At 34.2% G+C, this 19,188-nt stretch overlaps 1 protein-coding gene across 1 annotated transcript; it reads right to left on the bottom strand.

Annotated features, from left to right (window-relative positions):
• Positions 1–509: 509 nt before the first annotated feature.
• Positions 510–8,558, bottom strand: ODAM (odontogenic, ameloblast associated). Its single transcript, XM_003265701.1, has 11 exons — positions 8,495–8,558; positions 8,356–8,397; positions 7,772–7,819; positions 6,937–7,170; positions 6,470–6,517; positions 4,494–4,598; positions 3,594–3,641; positions 2,763–2,834; positions 2,172–2,333; positions 1,875–1,933; positions 510–913 (listed from the first exon to the last, which is right to left on the bottom strand). Exons 1-10 carry the CDS (start codon positions 8,543–8,545, stop codon positions 1,904–1,906), a joined length of 840 nt encoding a protein of 279 aa, XP_003265749.1. The 5' UTR covers positions 8,546–8,558; the 3' UTR covers positions 510–913; positions 1,875–1,903.
• Between the last annotated feature and the right edge of the window lie 10,630 nt (positions 8,559–19,188).

Genomic DNA, 19,188 nt, shown 5'->3' with positions numbered 1-19,188 from the left:
GCTCTCCCCTCTCCTTGCTTCCCACCCCCAACAGGCCCCTGTGTGTGATGTTCCCCTCCCTGTGTCCATGTGTTCTCATTATTCAACTCCCACTTATGAGTGAGAACATGTGGTGTTTTGTTTTCTGTTCCTGTGTTAGTCTATATTTTATTCTTGAACTAATGCCGTTTTATTTAGACAGGAAACATCCAGTGGAGAATAGCTGGTAGGGAAAGTTTTGAGAATTACCAAATGTAAGCAAAGCTGATTTTAGAGAAATTATTCTAGATTGCAAGCCAGATCTGATGAAACCCCAAATCTCTACCTTATTCTCTACAGGATGCTGCCTCCCCCAAACAAGCATACAGTTTCCTATCCTTTTGAGTAAGGACAGACACCTCTCTATGTAACTGTGTCATATTAGGAATAAGCACTTAATGATATCTGCCACCAAATAATTTTGATTGTCATGAGAATGTCTCAGGAGGAAACTGACGGAATGGACCTTAGGGAAATAAAGAGATGACATGTCAAATCTAGATACTTATATTACTTCATCAGTTCCAATCACAACACTCATCATACATCCAATGACAATATACATGTCTTCATGGGTACTACCATTTTCCAGAGGCATCATTTACTAATGCAATTAGTCAATTGATTTAATGATACTAGCTTTATTCTCAGTGTTATTATATTCCATATTATACAATGATAGGATATTTGAAAAGACATATAATTTTGTAAGACAAGACTCATTACATGATTGTATTATTTTCTATGACATATTTAAAGAGTTTAATAACATTTATAAGTAAAAACAAATTTAGGAGAAGAGTCAAGATATTTCATGTATTCCAAAGAACTGATACTCGCATTGAGGAAGCTAATAGCCTAAAATTATATCCAAGGCATGGCCACATCTTTTTCCCTGAAAAATACAATAGAAAAGCATTTTAATATCATTGGATTGCTTTGCATAAAACATCCTAGATAGCTTACAAATTGCTTATTAAAGAAATAGAAAGCTGTTCTTTCACTGGCATTCATACATCCAGAAAAAAGGTCATAAATATACTGAAATCTCTTTAGTATTTCTTACTGAATAACTTGATTTGCCTTGTACAATATAGTACGTTAGTGAGGAGGCTTTCCTAAAGAGGTATTATTACTATTCACTCGGTTGTGTTTTTATAAACTTTTTTCATCTGAAGAATGTTGAGTGCTCATTTTTATGGAAGGAGAGATCAAAAGAGGCTCACAGGCAGCAGGGAGGAGATTTCAAAAACTTTGTCTTTTAGTTTGCCCTTCAAGTTAAATTGTTTGCTTTTCAGTGTATGTTTTTACTTTTTGGTGCTGTTCTCAGACTGCCCTTCTATCAAACTCCTATTGTAGCTTCATAGCCAACCAAGCTGATTAAAACAGGTAATTAGTTCAAGATTATGTCTGATATAAAAGTCATGGAATTTGAAATTTTCTTTTCATTGTACAATTTCTTTATCATTTTGAGATTTTTATTTTATTTCAAAATAATACAGATATATTGGAATTAGTACAATGTTTAGCTTGCAAACTGAAATGATGATTTGGGAGAATTGATTCTGTATAGGGTGTCTATAGCATGTCTTTTATAATGGACCTAGCCTATCTAGTATTTGTGTTTTCAGAGAGTATACCAAACTTATAGGCAGACATGATTCTCAAAATTTTATTTTGTTTTTAAAAATTGTTGAAGTCCATAATTATTATCAATTTTATGGGTATATATAGCTAACTTGTTTTTATAACTACTTTGGTAAGAACTCCATTAGCTCCTCTGCCAACTTTTTTCTTTTGTCTTCTTATGTAGGAATTGTCGTGGAACCTAATGCTTGACTTCGACGAATACCTACCAAAATCTCTGAATGATCAGGGCAACTTCTTACGGTTCCCTTAGGCTATCAGTCTTGGCCTAGTGAGAAAAGGACATTCATAAGAAGCTCTTATTAAATTGAAATTAAATTATATTCTGATTAATTGATTATCAAAAACAACTTTTGGCCACCTTATTCAAAGTTAAGACCACATATTTTTCAACCAGTTATCTTCTTAATTTCATGACTAAGTCCTATAAATTAAAGCACTAATTTTATCGCTGTATTTTTTCATTAGACAATTTTTTACTTAAAGTGAAGTTTTCCTAACTCTACCTTCTCTTCTGGGAGCTCTGGGGTAATAGTTCGGTCTACAGCAGAAGTGAAAACATTGGTTGTGCTGGGTTTTGGTGAAGTCGAGGGCATGAAAACTCCTGCACTGTCATGTCTAAAGTTGATCACTTCTTTTTGTAAATATGGTATCTCTTCTCCTGTTGACTATAGAGAATGAAAATGAAAACGAAGTTGTCGTAAGTTCAACAAGAAGGCCACAATTGGGAAGAATGTAAAGCAACAGGATTGAGATGCAACACAAGCATTATATTAAAAAAATATGTTGCTATTGTTAGTTTTTTTAGATTATAAGCTACATAAAAGACCATGAATATATACCAGCAAGCATTAATTGTCTCTTAATATCTGCTTTTAAATAAAGGTGCATCAAAGAGTACCTGGCATAGCATACTCAAGAATATTGATGAACTGAGTAAGAGTAAACTGAATCTTCACTGGCAAAATATTGTAAGAAGAAGAAGAAACAAAAATTATTGATGGAATTAGAAGAGTTGATATTAAAATGAACATGAGTGCAGTAAGTTGTCAATTGTTGATTTCCAGTAGCTGGCAAAGTGTTGTAAGGAATCTTACCATCACAGCAATTTCAGGAGCTGTGCCTAGTTGGGGATCAAAAGCTAGTTGCTGCTGTCCTCCTGGTATAGCCTAAAAACACAAAAAGTTTTAAAAAGTCTAGATCAGTGATCTATGAAAATATGCTCTTTGGCCACCCAGAGTACCAGAGTAGTAAAACACTCCCAAACTTCTTAAATTATTTTGCTAAAAACAGAAATAATAGTTTAATTCTTGCTATTAGAGAACTGGCTTGACATCTCACCTCTGCTTCTGTTCTGGAGGTGCTACATTCTAACATTCTCTACTAGGACTGGGTGCTTACCTGTTGAGCATAAACAATTCTACAGAACACCAACGTCAGACAGGGGTGGAAAAAACCAAGACAACTTCAAAATTTTGTCTAAAGTAAGGTCACCATACAAGTCACAAAAATACCAGGTGTTCCCATATCTTGGCTAATATGAGCGACTGATGCTTCTTTACCCATTAAAGCTTTTGCCTTGCTCCACTATCCTTGCCTTAGAGGAATGAGCTTTTAAAATAATCATAGAGCTACCCTACTTTTGAGAATAGCCACTGCAGAGTGAACCACCACTTCTTTGCAATCTTCCCCAAATTACCTAAAAAAAGCCCAAATCGTGTGAGAAGTCATTCTAATACTTTCCTATTAAGACACCCAAGAATCCCCACGTGTGTGTTCTCCTCCTTGTACTGAATGGATACATACAATTTTGTTCAGTTAGAGGTGCTCTCCTGGTCATCTTTGGCTGAAGGGCATTGATAGATTTAGTAGACAATGAAGCAAGTAGTTTCAAAATATTTTTTAATGAGAAATATGCATTTACTTACAGGTTCTGCTAGTTGTGGAATATATCCAAATTGAGCATAGAATGGTATCTGTCAGATTTTTAAAAAAGTGTATTATATTTTCTTTGATTATTCTTGTCATAAGTTTGCAGTAAATGATTACTTAAACTTATATATCTTTTTATATAAATTAAAAGCATTTTTAAAGTTTATATGTTCCAGTAACTAAAAATTAATTATTATTAAATTAGCAAGAATCTTTTTAATACCATGTCATTTCTAGGATAAAACTCTCTCTTTCCCTTTAAAGCAACATGGCAATTAGAATTAATACTACCAGTTTTTTAAAGCATAATTCTGAGTTTTCTGTAATTTGTAATGCCAGGTTTTAGAGTTATGATTAAACTAAAAAAAAGACATTTTCATTCTAACAGGAAGGATGTTAATTATATATGAGCCACCTGAATTTATGTTAGAATTCTAAAAATTTATTGCAGTTCCACAAAAGTTAATATAATGGTATCTAATTGTATCTCAAAATCCAGTGGTCAAATATATCTTTCATCAAGGTAGCTAATAGTTTTGCCATTTATTATTTTTAAATAGTAACCACACACACATATGTGGAAAGGTGGATGCTAATAAATTTTAAATGTGAGAAAACTTCACTTTTCGAGGTAATTCAGCTTTTTGGCCTTGATTCTATTGAAGTCCACATACTGATTTCATTGGCTAAAAATCCAGCCCTGGAATATTACCAAATAAGTTTACACAAATGATTTATAGCAGAGAACACTATATCTACCGTCTTATGCCTACCTGTTTCATGCTGTTGAGTGTTCGCATTAAATATACTCAGAAACTTTTTTTCTATGGTAACATGCCTTATTTCCTCTATTTTCAAGTGGAACTAGTAGGATTAAAATAAAACATTTGCAGTACCTGCTCCTCATACTGCTGCTGTCTTGTTTGTTGAGGTGACCTTGGAACTGTTTGCTGAGGCTGTTCCCAGGGTAGGAGCATGTAAACTGGATAGTATTGAAACATCTACTTGTAAAAAGAGAAGGATACAAGAGATTCCATTAAATCAGCATAGGACATACTTTTTATCTTCTAATGTCAATTTTATTTAAAAGCTGTTTTATGTCTAGCAGCTTTATATGATTAAATACAAAGCAAATAGATGAAGAATCCCTTCCCAAACTTTGGAAACAACTTGTATCTCAGGTAATACTGGACTTGGTTTTTAAGGTTGCTTGGTCAAACACATTTAGGAAATAGTGGGTTGAACTGAAAGAGCTTTTTTTTTCAAAGGACATCTTGGAAACTTTATATACAAATTACTTTGCAAATACCTAAGTGAAAGATAGCCTATGTAGCACTTTCCCTATATTTTTGAGAATCATCATTCTGCAGAATGTGGTATTAGACGTTCTGCCACAATAAATGAAATGCTATGAATGTATTGCCTTTAAGAATTGCTACTTTATTAAAATAACCCATATATATTTTAGGATATTTGGTAAATCAAGACATACACAAGTAACAAATGAAATCATCTGAAACTTCACCACCTACATTGCCATATGGCTTCCATTTATATTCTCATTGCCTTCTACTTATATGTCTGTGTCTATTTGTGTATGTGTTCATAGAAAATGAGAATCTTAGTACATATGTTAATTTTTGTGTGCTGTTTTGTTTATTTGCATAAAGTAAGAGATTGTATTAGACATAAGAGTTAAAAAAAAAAACTAGGGTTTCAGAAGGATTATATTTTGTGCAAGCATTCTTAATCCTGGCTAAAAATCAAAATAACATTTGAGCATTTTAGAAGATGACCAAACTTAACATCTATTCATGGGGTATTGATTCACTGGGGTAGGATTCAGACATTTGTAATTTTCAAACTTAACACCGGAGATTCTAATGTAAAGCCAGGATGGAGAGCTACTGGTTTTGTAGTTAAAGAAGGAGACAGAAGGGGTGGAGAATTATATTCCAACTCAGCTATTTACTTTCAATGGGATTGGGAATTTGATCTCATTAAGACTAGGTTTCTTGATTCTTAAGATGAAGTAATTCTAGTTATACATCTAATTGTTTAAATGCTTATGTCATAGAATGAGATAATGTCTAGAAGTAACTTTTGTTTTATAATGGGAGTGGATGTGGGACAAAGTTATTTAGTTATAATTACAGTAGAGCCAAATGCTGTAACTTTTTATGAAAAGGCCAATATTCTGCGATGAATAATATAATTTATTTATAATACTGTTTCTTTGAACCCAGAATATTATAAAATTAATAATCCTGATATTTATAGGGTTTTCCATATTAATATGATGATTATACTAGTTTGCATTCATTTTTAAAGGATTATCCTATTTAATGGAAAAAATTACCATTTGATTGTAATATGGTTTCAAATCGGAAATGTATAAGAAGCTTAAAATGTTTTGAGCAGAATTTCATAACTGCCAAATAACATGGGCAAGTGTTTCTTATCTCTACGTCATATCATATATTATCAGCTTAGTGCCATTTCCTTCTGAAGCAAAATTTAAAGTTGGATAAAGTCAGCCCATGGTATTTCTCCTGAGTTTTTCCCAACTTCCAGCACTTTGGATGCAGAGAGGACATGACCTGGGGCTTACTGAGCTCTTTTACTCTCAACATAGCAATGCCCTGGAAATTCAGGGGTCCTGGAGACTCTACTTAGCTGCCTGTCCTTAAGGAGTTGTTAAGCGAGCCCAGCGTCAACAAACTGATACTAGCCCAGCAATGATGTTATCTAGACAGTGATATCATTATATAGGTTTTCATAGCCCTGCTATAGGAGTCAGAGCTAGAGATAGAAAGCACTGTGGGGAGTGTATGTAGCCATCTCTATTGGCAGTGTTGTTATATCCATTTACCTGTCCTTGCTCTTGAGGCATTTTGAAGGAGAATACATAGGGCATCACCTGCCAAAAAAAAGAATTGCATAAAAATGTATGCTTGACTTTGTTATTTAAAAATCCCTGAGCTGCTTTTCACAGAGCTAGCCATATAAATTTATCATTTGTGTTAACAAGTTTCCACGACAAAAAGTCATCTGTTACATGTGCTGACGTAAACTGCCTTTTATTGAAGTTTTCCTATCTTATCCTAGACTTGTTTTTAACTTTTTTGGCTTGTTGCTGTATCCTAGTAGCTGATTTAAATATTTTTTGTCTTAGAAATCAGAAAATATAAGAAAGAACTTACAGCGATGGTAGAAACATATAATGAGATAAAATATTGTTCAAAAACCCCTGCCTATTTCAAAGCTGATTCATATTCATTGTCAGATTAAACATGCAGTTCTCTCTCCTCAGAACAAAATGAAAGAGGCCTGACTTACGTGATTGGGGCCTGGTTGTGTCTGAGGCGGTGTTTGAAGCTGTAAGGGGTCAACCTGGCCTGCCTGGCCTCCTTGGGCAAAACTGGCCTGTCCTGGGAAGGGCATCTGATTTGGGAACAGTCCAGCAAACTGGTCTAGAGCTGATAAAGAGAATTGGGAGAGTCCTGGAATTTGAGCCTGCTGCTGCTGCTGTAAAATTCCAGAGAAAGGTGGAATCCATGAATTAAGTGGGCCCTAAAAAGACACACAGGAAAGAAAGCATGTTCCCTTCATGCCAAAAAGAATTTAAAAGTTAGTCCTGAGCAAGAAAGAGACAAAATACAAACAATTTCTATAGTTCCAATGTTGCAACATGAAAAAGGACAGCATCTTGATTCATTTTGAACCAAGCAAATAATACGAAGCAAATGCTAAATTCCCGACGGCCATGAGAAATATGGGGCAGGATAAGGTTGATAAAAGAGCCCAACATCTGCATATGCCACACTGGTTTTAAACCTTCTGTATTTTCCCTTACCTTAACCCTAAACCCCCCAACCTGCTGTTACTGGTTAACTGGGCACGACTTTGTGTAAAATAATTACTTTTAACTATCTCATAGTTGTGAGAATTAGTGCCTGGCATATACCAAGTTCTCAATAAATAAATGTTGTTCAAATTACAGTTTTTACTTTAATCTTCAAACAAATGGCCACTAGAACATATGAGACAAATTCATAACGTTAAAAATTGAGATTTCCAAAATAGGATCAGGAAAATTTTGTTTTCTTACAAAATAACATAAACGAGCAATAGGAAAATATTCCCCGTAAAGTAATTATTGAAATGGAGGTACCTGAAGTTGTAGTGGCAAAAGTTGACCATTATTAAGATTAAGAAGTAACTAGAAAAAGAAAAATAATATGAAATCAAGATTACTACACATTAAAATGAGTAGGAACAATGTTTACTGCAAATATAGCACAGGTCATAGCTGGTTACTCAATTTCTTGTTAGAAGTGGGAGATTTTCTCACTAGGTTTACATTAAATTACAGTGATTAGAAGTTAGATTTAAAACAAGGTTGGGATTTAACAACCTCTCCTCTGTTGGGTATGAGATTGCACAACGTTAGCACATTCCAGTGGTTTAGTCTTTTTATGTTTTTAAACACCTATATACACCTGTGTTAGGTGTTATTAGAACAAAAAGATATAAACAATATTGTATCTGCCTTTGAAGAATTATCAAGCAAGGGAAGCAGAATAATATTTTAGAGGCAACATGTTATATAATCAAACATGAACATTAGAAATGTGCTTGGATATACATAAAAGCTAGTGGAGAGGAACACAGTATAAATTAAATGACGAATTCTATCTCTTCCCACTTGATTTCCATTAAAAAACGGAGGAGATTGTTTTAATTATTTAAACTAACCTCATTGCTATTGCTGGCAGACATAAGACGCTGTGGGATAAGCTAAAAGTAAAAATGAAAAAAAAATCAGAAATAGTAAAAAGAAGGGATTGTTGAAGGTTTGACACAATGAGACTAGTAGTGCCAAAAGATCACTTACTGGGGCTGACAATGTGGCTCCCAGGAATCCAAGAAGAATTATAATTTTCATTTTCGTATAATATATCTAGAAAATAAGTTGTGATCTTTAGCTTTATAAAGACATCACTTAAAATTCGTGACAAAATAATCAGTATTGTTCAATCAAAGGAATAGCTGAGTGAATTCTATAGTATTTACTTACGTTTTGCAATTTAAAATTTAAAAAGTTATATTTGTAAATTTCTATGATATAACTCTTTATTTTCTCTCAGGCAAGCTGTTTATAAAAACCAAAATTGTTTGCTTGTCCTTTTAGCTTGAACAAAAGATTCATTTGGAGACATATGATGTGGTTGAATGCATTAAAGAACAAGATGATCTCCTTCTAGTGCTGCCCTACAAGGAGAGGAGCAGGCCCATCAGACCATGGGAGGTCATGACTAAGGCTAACCGACTAGGGACTTATTACTGCAGCAATTTTAATGTCTATGCTGAAAAGTACTTCAATAGAGATTTGACAATACCAGTCCAATAACAGATAATTTGCACTTAGTAGTCTAATAACAGAATAATATACTAGAACTAAGCGACTGAGTCAATGTTTTTGTAATTTATGGCAATAGATTATAAAACTAAACTGTGATATTGATTTATGGTGTAACCTGTTTAAGTATATTTCTCTTGTCTTCTAGATGTGAAACTTTTTTCCCTGCTTCAAATCATTGACCTAATCAAGCATTTAGGGTGAACTTGATAGTCTATCCTGCAGAGTTCACTGATTTTGCTTCTTCAAATTATAAAAGCAAAGATTTGATATCTTACCTTACTCCTGGACCTATAAAGAAAAATATGAACCATGCGAGATATGTGTTCTTTTCCTCTCTCAGCTCGACTACTTGGCGCTTCTCTTAAATTTTAAAACTCATCTTTAGAAAAAAAGGACCAATCATTGTTCAAAAAGGACCAGTGATTCAGTGGGTTTCAGACAATGGCTTAGCTAATAACCTCTTTCCTAATCATTTAGGTGCTATATGAATTCCCACACTTTTAGTAATGTTATTAAATTATCCCCTGAGAAATGTTTTCCTGTGATGATTTCTGGCTTCTGGTTTGGTTATGAGTAACTCTCCTAGAATAATTCTCCTAGAATAACTCTATTCTACTCTTTTATAATTCTTAAACTGGATACCCTAATTGAATAAAACTGGATACTCTAACTGAATAAAAGTTAATATCTTTAATAAAGTCAAGGATAAATGGGTGATTATTTTACTTCAAGGGCGAAATACAGAATTGTTAGAAGTCATAGGTCTGAAAAGCAAAACTTCAAAGCCTACTTAGCAGAATTCTTTGCTTCCTCAATGCTGGGCTAAGTAAATGTGGGCTAGTTTCCTTTAGATTTGACCTTGAAAACATCAGTTAATCTCCCTCTACTTACTGAATGCAATCCTTAAAAAATTGCTAAATTTCCATGTGTCTATAAAATGTATTTGTATATGATCATGTTGCTTGAAATAAATAATTTAATAAGTATAAAGCATGATGTCCTACATTTTAAAAAATAGCTGTGAATACATGTTTTTATTGAAAAATGTTTTTGTTATATATTTTAATATTCAAAATACAACTATTACTCTTTGCACATTGTTATTATTTAAATTTCCTTCATAATGGGAGTTTTGTGTTTATTTGTAGTTTTTTTGTTGTTAATATTGACTCCCCTCTAATAGATAGTTCAGGATCAAAGTGTTTTGCTGATGTATTATCAATGGATTTTTATTATGGAAGAGTTCTTTTTAGCTAACTTAATCTTGAGCAACTCATGATAGTCTTATGCAGGAAAACAAAATTATTGCCTTTTAATAAATTTGTCTTTTTTGGTAGGATGAGACAGAGCTTGCATGGCTCATTAATACTAAAATAATTATACTATTTGTTATTTATCTAGTCAAAAATCCGAGTACATAAATCATTAGTTAGAATAAAAAGACATTTTTCTTTACTAAAGAAGAAAACCCACCACTAGGACTTTATAACTATTAGAAAGTATTAAATTGAATTAAGTATAGCCTAAAGCTGCCTCCATACATATTTTAAGTTTGACCTAAAGATTTCTTATACTAGTGAACTGTAACCTAATGATGTTAAACAAACTGTAACCTACTGTTTTAAAAAGAAGCTGAGTGACAGCCAATCACAAGCAGCCAACTGTTCAAGTGTGTTCAAATAAGGCAATTGCAGAGCTGCAACTGGTACCAACTCACTGTTTCTGTAATTCATTTCCATTTTCTGTACACCGTTTTCCTTTTCTGTCCATAAATGTTATTTGACCACGTGGCAGCCCTGGAGTCACTCTGAATGTATTTTTATTCCAGGCTGCCTGATTTGCAAATCATTCTTTACTCAATTAAACTCTGTTAAATTTAATTTGCTGAAAGTTTTTCTTTTAGCAAAAATAACTTTCCTGAGATTTGTGATAGTGGTCTTCTTAGATTAACTAAAAAATTAGACAACCCTAGATGTTAATGGCAGATTTAACTAAAGCTTAAACATAAAGGTGGTTAATGTAACCAATTGTTGCCTGGAAAATACAGTAGGTTTGTTGAATGAGTGAACTAGGAGGAAGGTTCTGTGTTGCATGATGATATATATTTACACTTAATGACTTTGGTCTATTCTGAATATTGTCAAATTAAATATACCATAAGCTCTCAGTCTCTTGAGAGACTACTTTCTATTGCAGGCTGCAGGGTCTTAGCCAGCTAACCCCACTACTGAGGCAGAAAATTGTTAAGACCAAGCACTGGAAAGGTCAGCAACTGGATTATAGAGTGAAAAACACAGTCAGTTTAAAGATTATTCTGATGGTGAATTGTTTATCTAACTATATTCCTCAACTCTGGAGACAATTGGAAGACTTCCGTTATTGCGTTCTTTTTGTTTTTATTTTTCATTACCTGAGTATTTAAAGAAAAGCAATTGAAACTCTCCAGTTGTTCAGCAGTTGAAGTGAAAAAGAACAGGCTGTGCTTTATTATCTGATAGCTTTCAAGAACCTGTGTCATTGGAGGCAAAGTTATCTCTAGCTAGGAGGGGAAGTAGCAAGGGACTCTAGTTCTCATCACGTTGTAGTATGCATATTCTATACGTCTGTTTCTCCCATTCAATGAGGTTGAACATACTCATTATCTATTCCTGTGTCAGTCACAAAATAGGTATTCCACTAAGTTTTGTTAAATAAATGGTTTCTTCATTCAGGGAAGAAAAAAAGGTGGTATAATTCCAGAGCAGTGTGAGTCTGTATGGATTAAGCTGCAGGGACCTAAGATGAGGAAATCCGGGACCTGATATCGTCACTATAACTTCATTATTTTGGTTTAGTTCAATTACCAGAACACCAGACAACCCTCCATTCAAATAAAAGTACAAAAACATATTCTAATGCCAAGTACACATGACTGTTGAATTATGTACCATCTATATCTTTGTTCTGTTCCAGTAACATAGATGATGAAAAATAAACAAGAGTGGTTTATAAATTAGTGCTTTCAAAATGTTATCCCTGCTTTCTTTTCCTTCAATTATCCTGAAAAATCAATCAAGGCTTCACAGAGCGCCATTGTAAAGCAGAGCAATGTTCTGTGGATCATGACAATTGAATTTAAATTTTATCACTTCTTAAAATAATTTTCTTCCACCTGAGCTGTAATTTCCCAGGGACTTCTAATGATATATCAAGGTAGGCAGGATATGTATATATCACCCTCATGCTTCAATGAGAAAACTGAAGTACAGAAGGTTCAGTGACTTCATTCATTAATGAATTAGTTTATTTATACAAGAAATAGTTGTTGCACAACTTCTATAGTCCATATCCTTGCTAGGCATTCAGAACTTAGTGCTAATGTTAATATAAATAGTTTTTACCTTCATGGAAATTACAGTTTTTTTCACACTTTCAAAAAGTACCAGACTTGCGGCTAGAATTCAGGTCTTTTGATTCTCAATTATGTAGTTCTATCTCAAAGCACCCAGATGCCTAACTAGAGAGGAGAAAGACATAGAACCATAATAAAGACAATTAACAAAAAAATTATAACGAGCAGTAAATACAGAGAATCAGCAGGCTGTCAACTAAATCTCTACTATTACATTGGGTGTTTTCTTTTAACTACCATGAGACTTTACTAAAGTAATCCCTTCTATTTGATATTGTACATTATTGGATACTACTCATCCCATGTCCACTATGACAGTATGTCCTAGCTTAGTAACTCTAGCTTGATGAGGTGAGTCTATTTTATTATATTTAAGATTCGTAGGTATGCACATGTGAATTATGACTATAATTTCCAGGAGTGTTGGCTTAGATATAAAGGTGCTAAGAAAAATAAAAGACTATACCTCTTCCTTTTATAAGAAGGAATTCATAAGTTTCAGAGTAGTTGAGAGAGGCCAGCACACAGTTAAGTTTGGGCTAGAAATGATCAACTTTCTGCGATTCCCCGAAGTGTGGCAAGTCAAGTATGCAATGGGAGACATGTCTCTCAAATACAGCTGGTTCTGGCCTGGGTGTAAATCAACATCCACTTTCTCTGAGAGTAATTTCTTTTGTCCCTTGACCTGAAAGAGTTTCTTTCTGTACTAAACCTCTATAGTATTTGTTTTGCCTTTTGCTTTGTGAATTCCATCCTTGCCGTTTTAATGACTCCTGCATCTGTTTCTTTGTTTGGGGCCTGCAATCAGTTTGGCCTTAACCCAGTTTTCGTACTACAACTTTTTGGAGAAACAAAACACATCATTAAACAGCTCAATTTTAAACAAAATTTTATGGTTCTAGTAACTTGCCTTTGATTGATGTCATGAGGGACGAAGTACACAATGTTTGGCCAATATCAGGCTTTCTCCTCCTTACCAAACATTTAGCAAAGCCCGTGGTGTGGTGAGGGTACTCTCTTATGAATGTCCCAGTCAAGGGGAGTAATACATTGCCCAGTCTGCCTTAGTTCTCCCTCAGAATTCTGGTGATAATCTTTTTCCATTTTGTTACATTAAAAGTTTATCTCCTTGATAAGATGTTATACTTTCTGATAGTAATGTATTTTATTCTACTCTTCAAAAAATTGCTATAAAAAAAAAACCAAAAACAAACAAACAAAAACAAAAATTGCTGTGTTGTCTGGTGAAACCCCATCTCTACTAAAAATACAAAAAACAAACAAACAAACAAACAAACAAAAACCAAAAAAATTGCTATGTTGTCTTTCTTATTCTCCACTCCTTTCTCCTTCCCTTTTTTCATTTGCTCTTCTTCTTCTCCTCCTTCTCTTCTTCCCTTATCTCCTATTTAAATTATTTTCCTCTTCTTTTTTTTTCTTTTTTAAACCTGGTTTACAAAGTCCTCAGTGATCTGGCCTTTGCTTTATTCTTCCACTTCATGACTTCTCATTCTTCTCCTTATTCACTAAGCTCCAACCCCACTAGCTTTCATTCTGAGTTTTGAATATGTTAAATGCATTGCTCTTAAGGCCTTTTCACCTGCTGTTCCCTATGCCTGTAATGCACTCCCTCCAATTAGTGAGGGGCTGGTGGATTCTTATAATTTATATCTCATTTTAGGTATCACTCCACAGAAGAATGGTCCCAGATTACTCAATCTAGGGCAGCCACTTCTATCATAGTACCCTGTTTAAGTTCTCTGCAAAGCATGTCACCATTTCATACTGATATATTCATTTGTTTTCTTTTTGAAATTTTAATTATAAAATATTCTTGAAAAAATCTAAACTATTAATTTCAAAGTATTGTTCAGGAGAATCCCCTTGCTTTCACCAATGCCTCTATTCTCAAATTCTGTCCTTTAGGCAGTGGTGTGTGATAAAACAGATCTCTGCTGAAAAAAGGGGGCCCCGATGTATACCATCTCCCAGTTTTTATAGTGTAAATATTCCCGCCAGGGCCACATGATCTTTCTTATATAATGTAATGACACTAAAACCATAATTTATCTGGGGGGGGAGTGTAAGTATTTAGAGATATGTGAATCTAGCACATGTTCAGTGCCATACATCAGATTCTTGGCTATCTTTTCTATACATACTTTCTGAATTGATCCTAAGCATATGCGAAATATCATTGTCATCATACATTGAGGAAACTGAGACTCAGAGACGTTATTTTCCTGAGGTAGCACAGTTCTCTAGTAACAGAACACAGATCAGGTCGGTTTCCAAAGAAAATATTTGTTTCAACCCCATACTCTATAGGTTTTCACATAACCAAGACATTGGATCATTTTTTTTCCATGCACTTTTAGGATATATTAAATAAACTTTATGACTCTGTTGATTAAACATTCTTTCTCATCATTTGTTGAAGATTCCCCAGGTTTCTTGAATATTACTTTCAATTGCAATAACTGCAACTACTTTTGTACCAACCTACTATAATCCCTGACATACATTCTGTAATAATCAGGATCTCCTAATTTCTGGATTTTCTGAGGTTTGTCTTGGATTGTGAGGACTTTTTAAAGACAGAAGTACTGAGCTACACTATTTCTGCTGCTCCAAAGGCCTGAAGAAACTCATTCTGATATGAGGAAATATATCCAGTGTTGTTCCAATCTAGAGGTTAAGTGCTGTAAGCTGAGATTATCAACCATGAAGGTCACCTAAGAATAGTGCTTATTGTTCAGGTCACATTTCAATGAAAGAAGTTTCGTTTTCTCTATTCCTTTTCCAAGAAACTTTTCTACTTACAAAAACAATCATTTTAAACTACAAAAGCCAAGAACTTATAAACCAATGCCACAGAAAACTTTCCTCGTCATGACCGCTTTCAGAAATGTAGGAACACTGTGAAAATACCATATTGTATTTTAATCAAGTATCTGTTTCATTGGATATTTTAGAATAAGTAATTAGAATTCATTTTAAAATTACAAGTCAATTTATTTTTTATCAAATTAGAATTTTCTGTGATTTCTGATAAATGGTAATATTACTTGGAAAGGATTCTACTTTTTTTGAAATTAAGTTCATGAGTACATTGGAGGCCTCATCAAATTTTTAAATGTAGGTACTATTGCAGAGCATATCCTTGCTCTCACATTCTCTCATTTTCCACATATAGATATATATAAAGAATTACATTCAGCACCTTTTTCTGAATGATGATCTTAATTAGAATAGAAATAATGTATTGTTTATCTAACATGTAGATTGTATCAGGTATTCTTCTAAGTGCTTTATTTACATAAATCAACTCAACTGTATTAATCCTCACCGCAGTCTGGAGGTTTAGATATGATACTGATATTTTCATTTTGCAGGTGAGGAACATATGGCTCATTGAGATCAAAAACTCTCCCCAAAGTTATGTAGTTAATGAGTTCCAGGATCAAGATTGGAACTGAGATGTGTTTAACTCTGAAATCTTCTACTTGACAATCATATTATGCTGAAACACATAATTTTAAAAGACCTATTTCATAACCTTCATGTTTACATTGAAAAAAAGTGTCACTTTAAAAAAAAATTACTTGGTCAAATGGTGCTCTAGCATGATTGATGGATGTGGACCTACGTTTGTGTAAAAGTACTTTTCTTCTCTAGTATCCTATGTATGTATAAGACTTGAATTAATTTAATCTTGATTGATAATTTATTATTAAAATATCTCCATCATGCCTACTTTTCAGTATCCTGGAAAATATTTTCTTATGTCTTTATTCATCAGGCAAAGATGAAAAAAATAGTGTCTTGGAGACAAATCAATTAAAAGTGCTACAAAATAGTAACTCAGAAAATATGAATGGATGTAAAAAATTACCAAGAAAGATTGGTAACTAATACCTGTAATGCAGACTAAAATAGTCCATGAATTTATTTTATTTTATTTTTGTTGTTGTTTTGTTCTGTTTTTTTGAGACACAGTTTCATTCTGTTGCCCAGTTTCATTCTGTGCAATGGCACAATCTCAGCTCACTGCAACCTCCGCCTCCTGGGTTCAAGTGATTCTCCTGCCTCAGCCTCCCTAGTAGCTGAGTTTACTGGCCTGCATCACCATGCCCAGCTAATTTTTTTTTATTTTCAGTAGAGATGGTGTTTTGCCATGTTGGCCAGGCTGGCCTCGAACTCTTGATCTCAAGTGATCTGCCCGCCTCAGCCTTCCAAAGTGCTGAGATTAGAGGTGTGAGCCACCGCACCTGGCCTCAAATCATCCATGAATAAACATTATGTAATGATTTTCAAGATGTCTAAGAATGGATTACCTGTCTAAGCTCAGACTTTGAATAAGTGTTAGGTTGAAATGATTCTCTTAAAACCCAAGGTGAATGAGACATTTTGTGGGAAAGGATTTTGAGACAGCATGGTCTGTTGGATTGCAAGGACAGCAGAAACAGCTTAACTACTTGGGCACTCTTTCTTCAGTAATTACTCATCTGATTCCTCTGGAACACACAATTTAATGGGTAGTCATGTTAATTATTTGTTCTGGTGAAGCATGCTCATTGGGTTTTCTTGTTGTTGAAATAAGCAATTTACATTTGCTTGGGTCCTCACACACATTCTAAGCCCAGGATATGACAAATTTGGAATAAACAAGTAAACTCTCCAAGTAGAATTTTTAAAGACAGTTTTATTACTTTTGTATAAAATATGTCCATAAAGGAGTTTAAAATCACTTTACCTTGCATTAGAAGAATAAAGTTCCTAGTTGTATATTTCATAAGTACTTCAGAGAACTGACTTTTAGATTCAAAGATTAGATGAGCTTTAAGATAGAAATGCTTTTGGCATAGAGGGATACAGATTGAGTCCTCAAAGGAATAATTGTGAAGATCTGCCCTGGGGCTTATTGTGAGAATTTAGGAGAATGTGTTTTAGAAACCTCTGGCAGTTCCATGGTGATATTAGGAAATACTTGGTAGAAGTTCCTAGAAAACAAATGCATTGCTCTTTTCCTTCAAATGTCAAAAACATCAAAGAATTCAAGGACACATTCTACCCAATGATGCATGTGGGTTTGGGTAGGTATGTAAGTCATGAGGTTTCTGGGTGAATAACCACCACACAGCACAGGCCCAGCATAAACCCGAGACTGGCAAAAATAGCAGCTGCTCATGAAATATGATTTCAGTAAAATTTGTGAGTTACTCTATCTCCTACATAACTGATAAAGCCTGAAGTTTGTAACTTATCAATGCTCTTTCGATAAAAACATTGTCAGGCGAGGAGCCCTGATGAAACAGAGGGCAGAGGGATTCCTCAGAACAACTCCCATTAATGTGCGAATATAATAAATTTTCACATAAACGGTTTTCTACAACTACCTGCATTTATTGTGTAGATGGCATGTTGATAGCATGGCTTCACCATCAAAAAGTCTTAGATTTGAAATCTCACTTCAGGTCCTTATTAGCCATGTAACTTTGGGCAAGTTTATTATTTTCTCTGAACCTTCCCTGTAAAATGATGCAAATATATACTTATCTTCAGGATATCCACAGAAACTATGTGCCATTAAATGAGAAAATGTATTTGCTCAGTCTGGTAATAGTTCTGAATAAAACATTCTAGGGGAAATTTCACACATCTTGATCCTTTAGGGAGAAGTCTCTAAGAGATAGAAGAAGTCTGAAAAAGCCTCCAAAACAGACGCACATATATGTGACTTTCCACTTTAAATAAAAATCACCAGCTTACATTACAAAAAAGTTATTAGGAAAACAAGTTAACTCTATCAGTAAAGGGTAATACACAATCCCAAGGTACCTGTGTGCCTATCCATCTGTTGTCTCACTTTTTTATTCAAAACTCCCTTGGTTTACTGTAGATATCAATTTTGCTAAACCTTGGTATCTCCTATTAGAATGCTGATGACTTCATTTCTTCAACCAGACATTATTTATTGAGCACTAGCAATAACCCAGAGATATTGCATTCAGGGCACATACAGTATAATAAATGAGAATTACGTATGAACAAATGAGTGTGGCACTCTTTGGTGAAGATAGCAAATAGGTAAGGTCATGTTGTGTTTGGATTGGGGATGGAGTGATCTGATAAAAGTACAGAGCAGAAAATCCCTGAGTTGAGCCCTGAAGGAAAACTAGGATTTCACCAGGAAGACATAGAGGCAAATGCATGAGGCATGACATAGTTTGATATTTTGTGGGATAATAACTAATTCAAGATAATTGGTACACAGAATACCTGTGGGAAATGAGGTATGGCCTGCAGTTAGAGGTCACATCACAGTGAGTTTTCTAAGACAAATAAATGTGTCTGGATTTTAGCCTGTTGGCAGCTGACATCAATTAAGCAAGGGAATCTATGCTGTTACTCATTAGTAATGCCTAACAAATATTTCCATTCCTCCTTCTGGGCACATGTAATGTTCCAGTTTCCAGCCCTTGAATTTAGTGTCTTACTTTGACAAACTAAGTATGAACATGAAATAGCACAAGTCACTTCTGGCTGGAAATTTTACGATTATTCACCACTGTCTCTGTTTGCTGTGGCCACTAGCTGTGTCCGCTAGCAATGTTCCAGGTGGTAGCTTTTCCATCAACTTGAGTTTCTACAATTGGGATCCCTGAGTAGGAACAATGTAAAGCAGAACTTTGAACTGACCCAGGGAAAATATAGTGCAAGGGAGAAATAAATCTCATAGTTTCAAGCCACTGATATTTTGGGGTTGTTTGTC

Source organism: Nomascus leucogenys, chromosome 9 (genome assembly GCF_006542625.1).
Source record: "Nomascus leucogenys isolate Asia chromosome 9, Asia_NLE_v1, whole genome shotgun sequence".
Taxonomy (NCBI): Eukaryota; Metazoa; Chordata; class Mammalia; order Primates; family Hylobatidae; genus Nomascus; species Nomascus leucogenys.
Note: the sequence above shows the minus strand (reverse complement) of the source record. Positions and strands in the feature narration are given on the sequence as shown.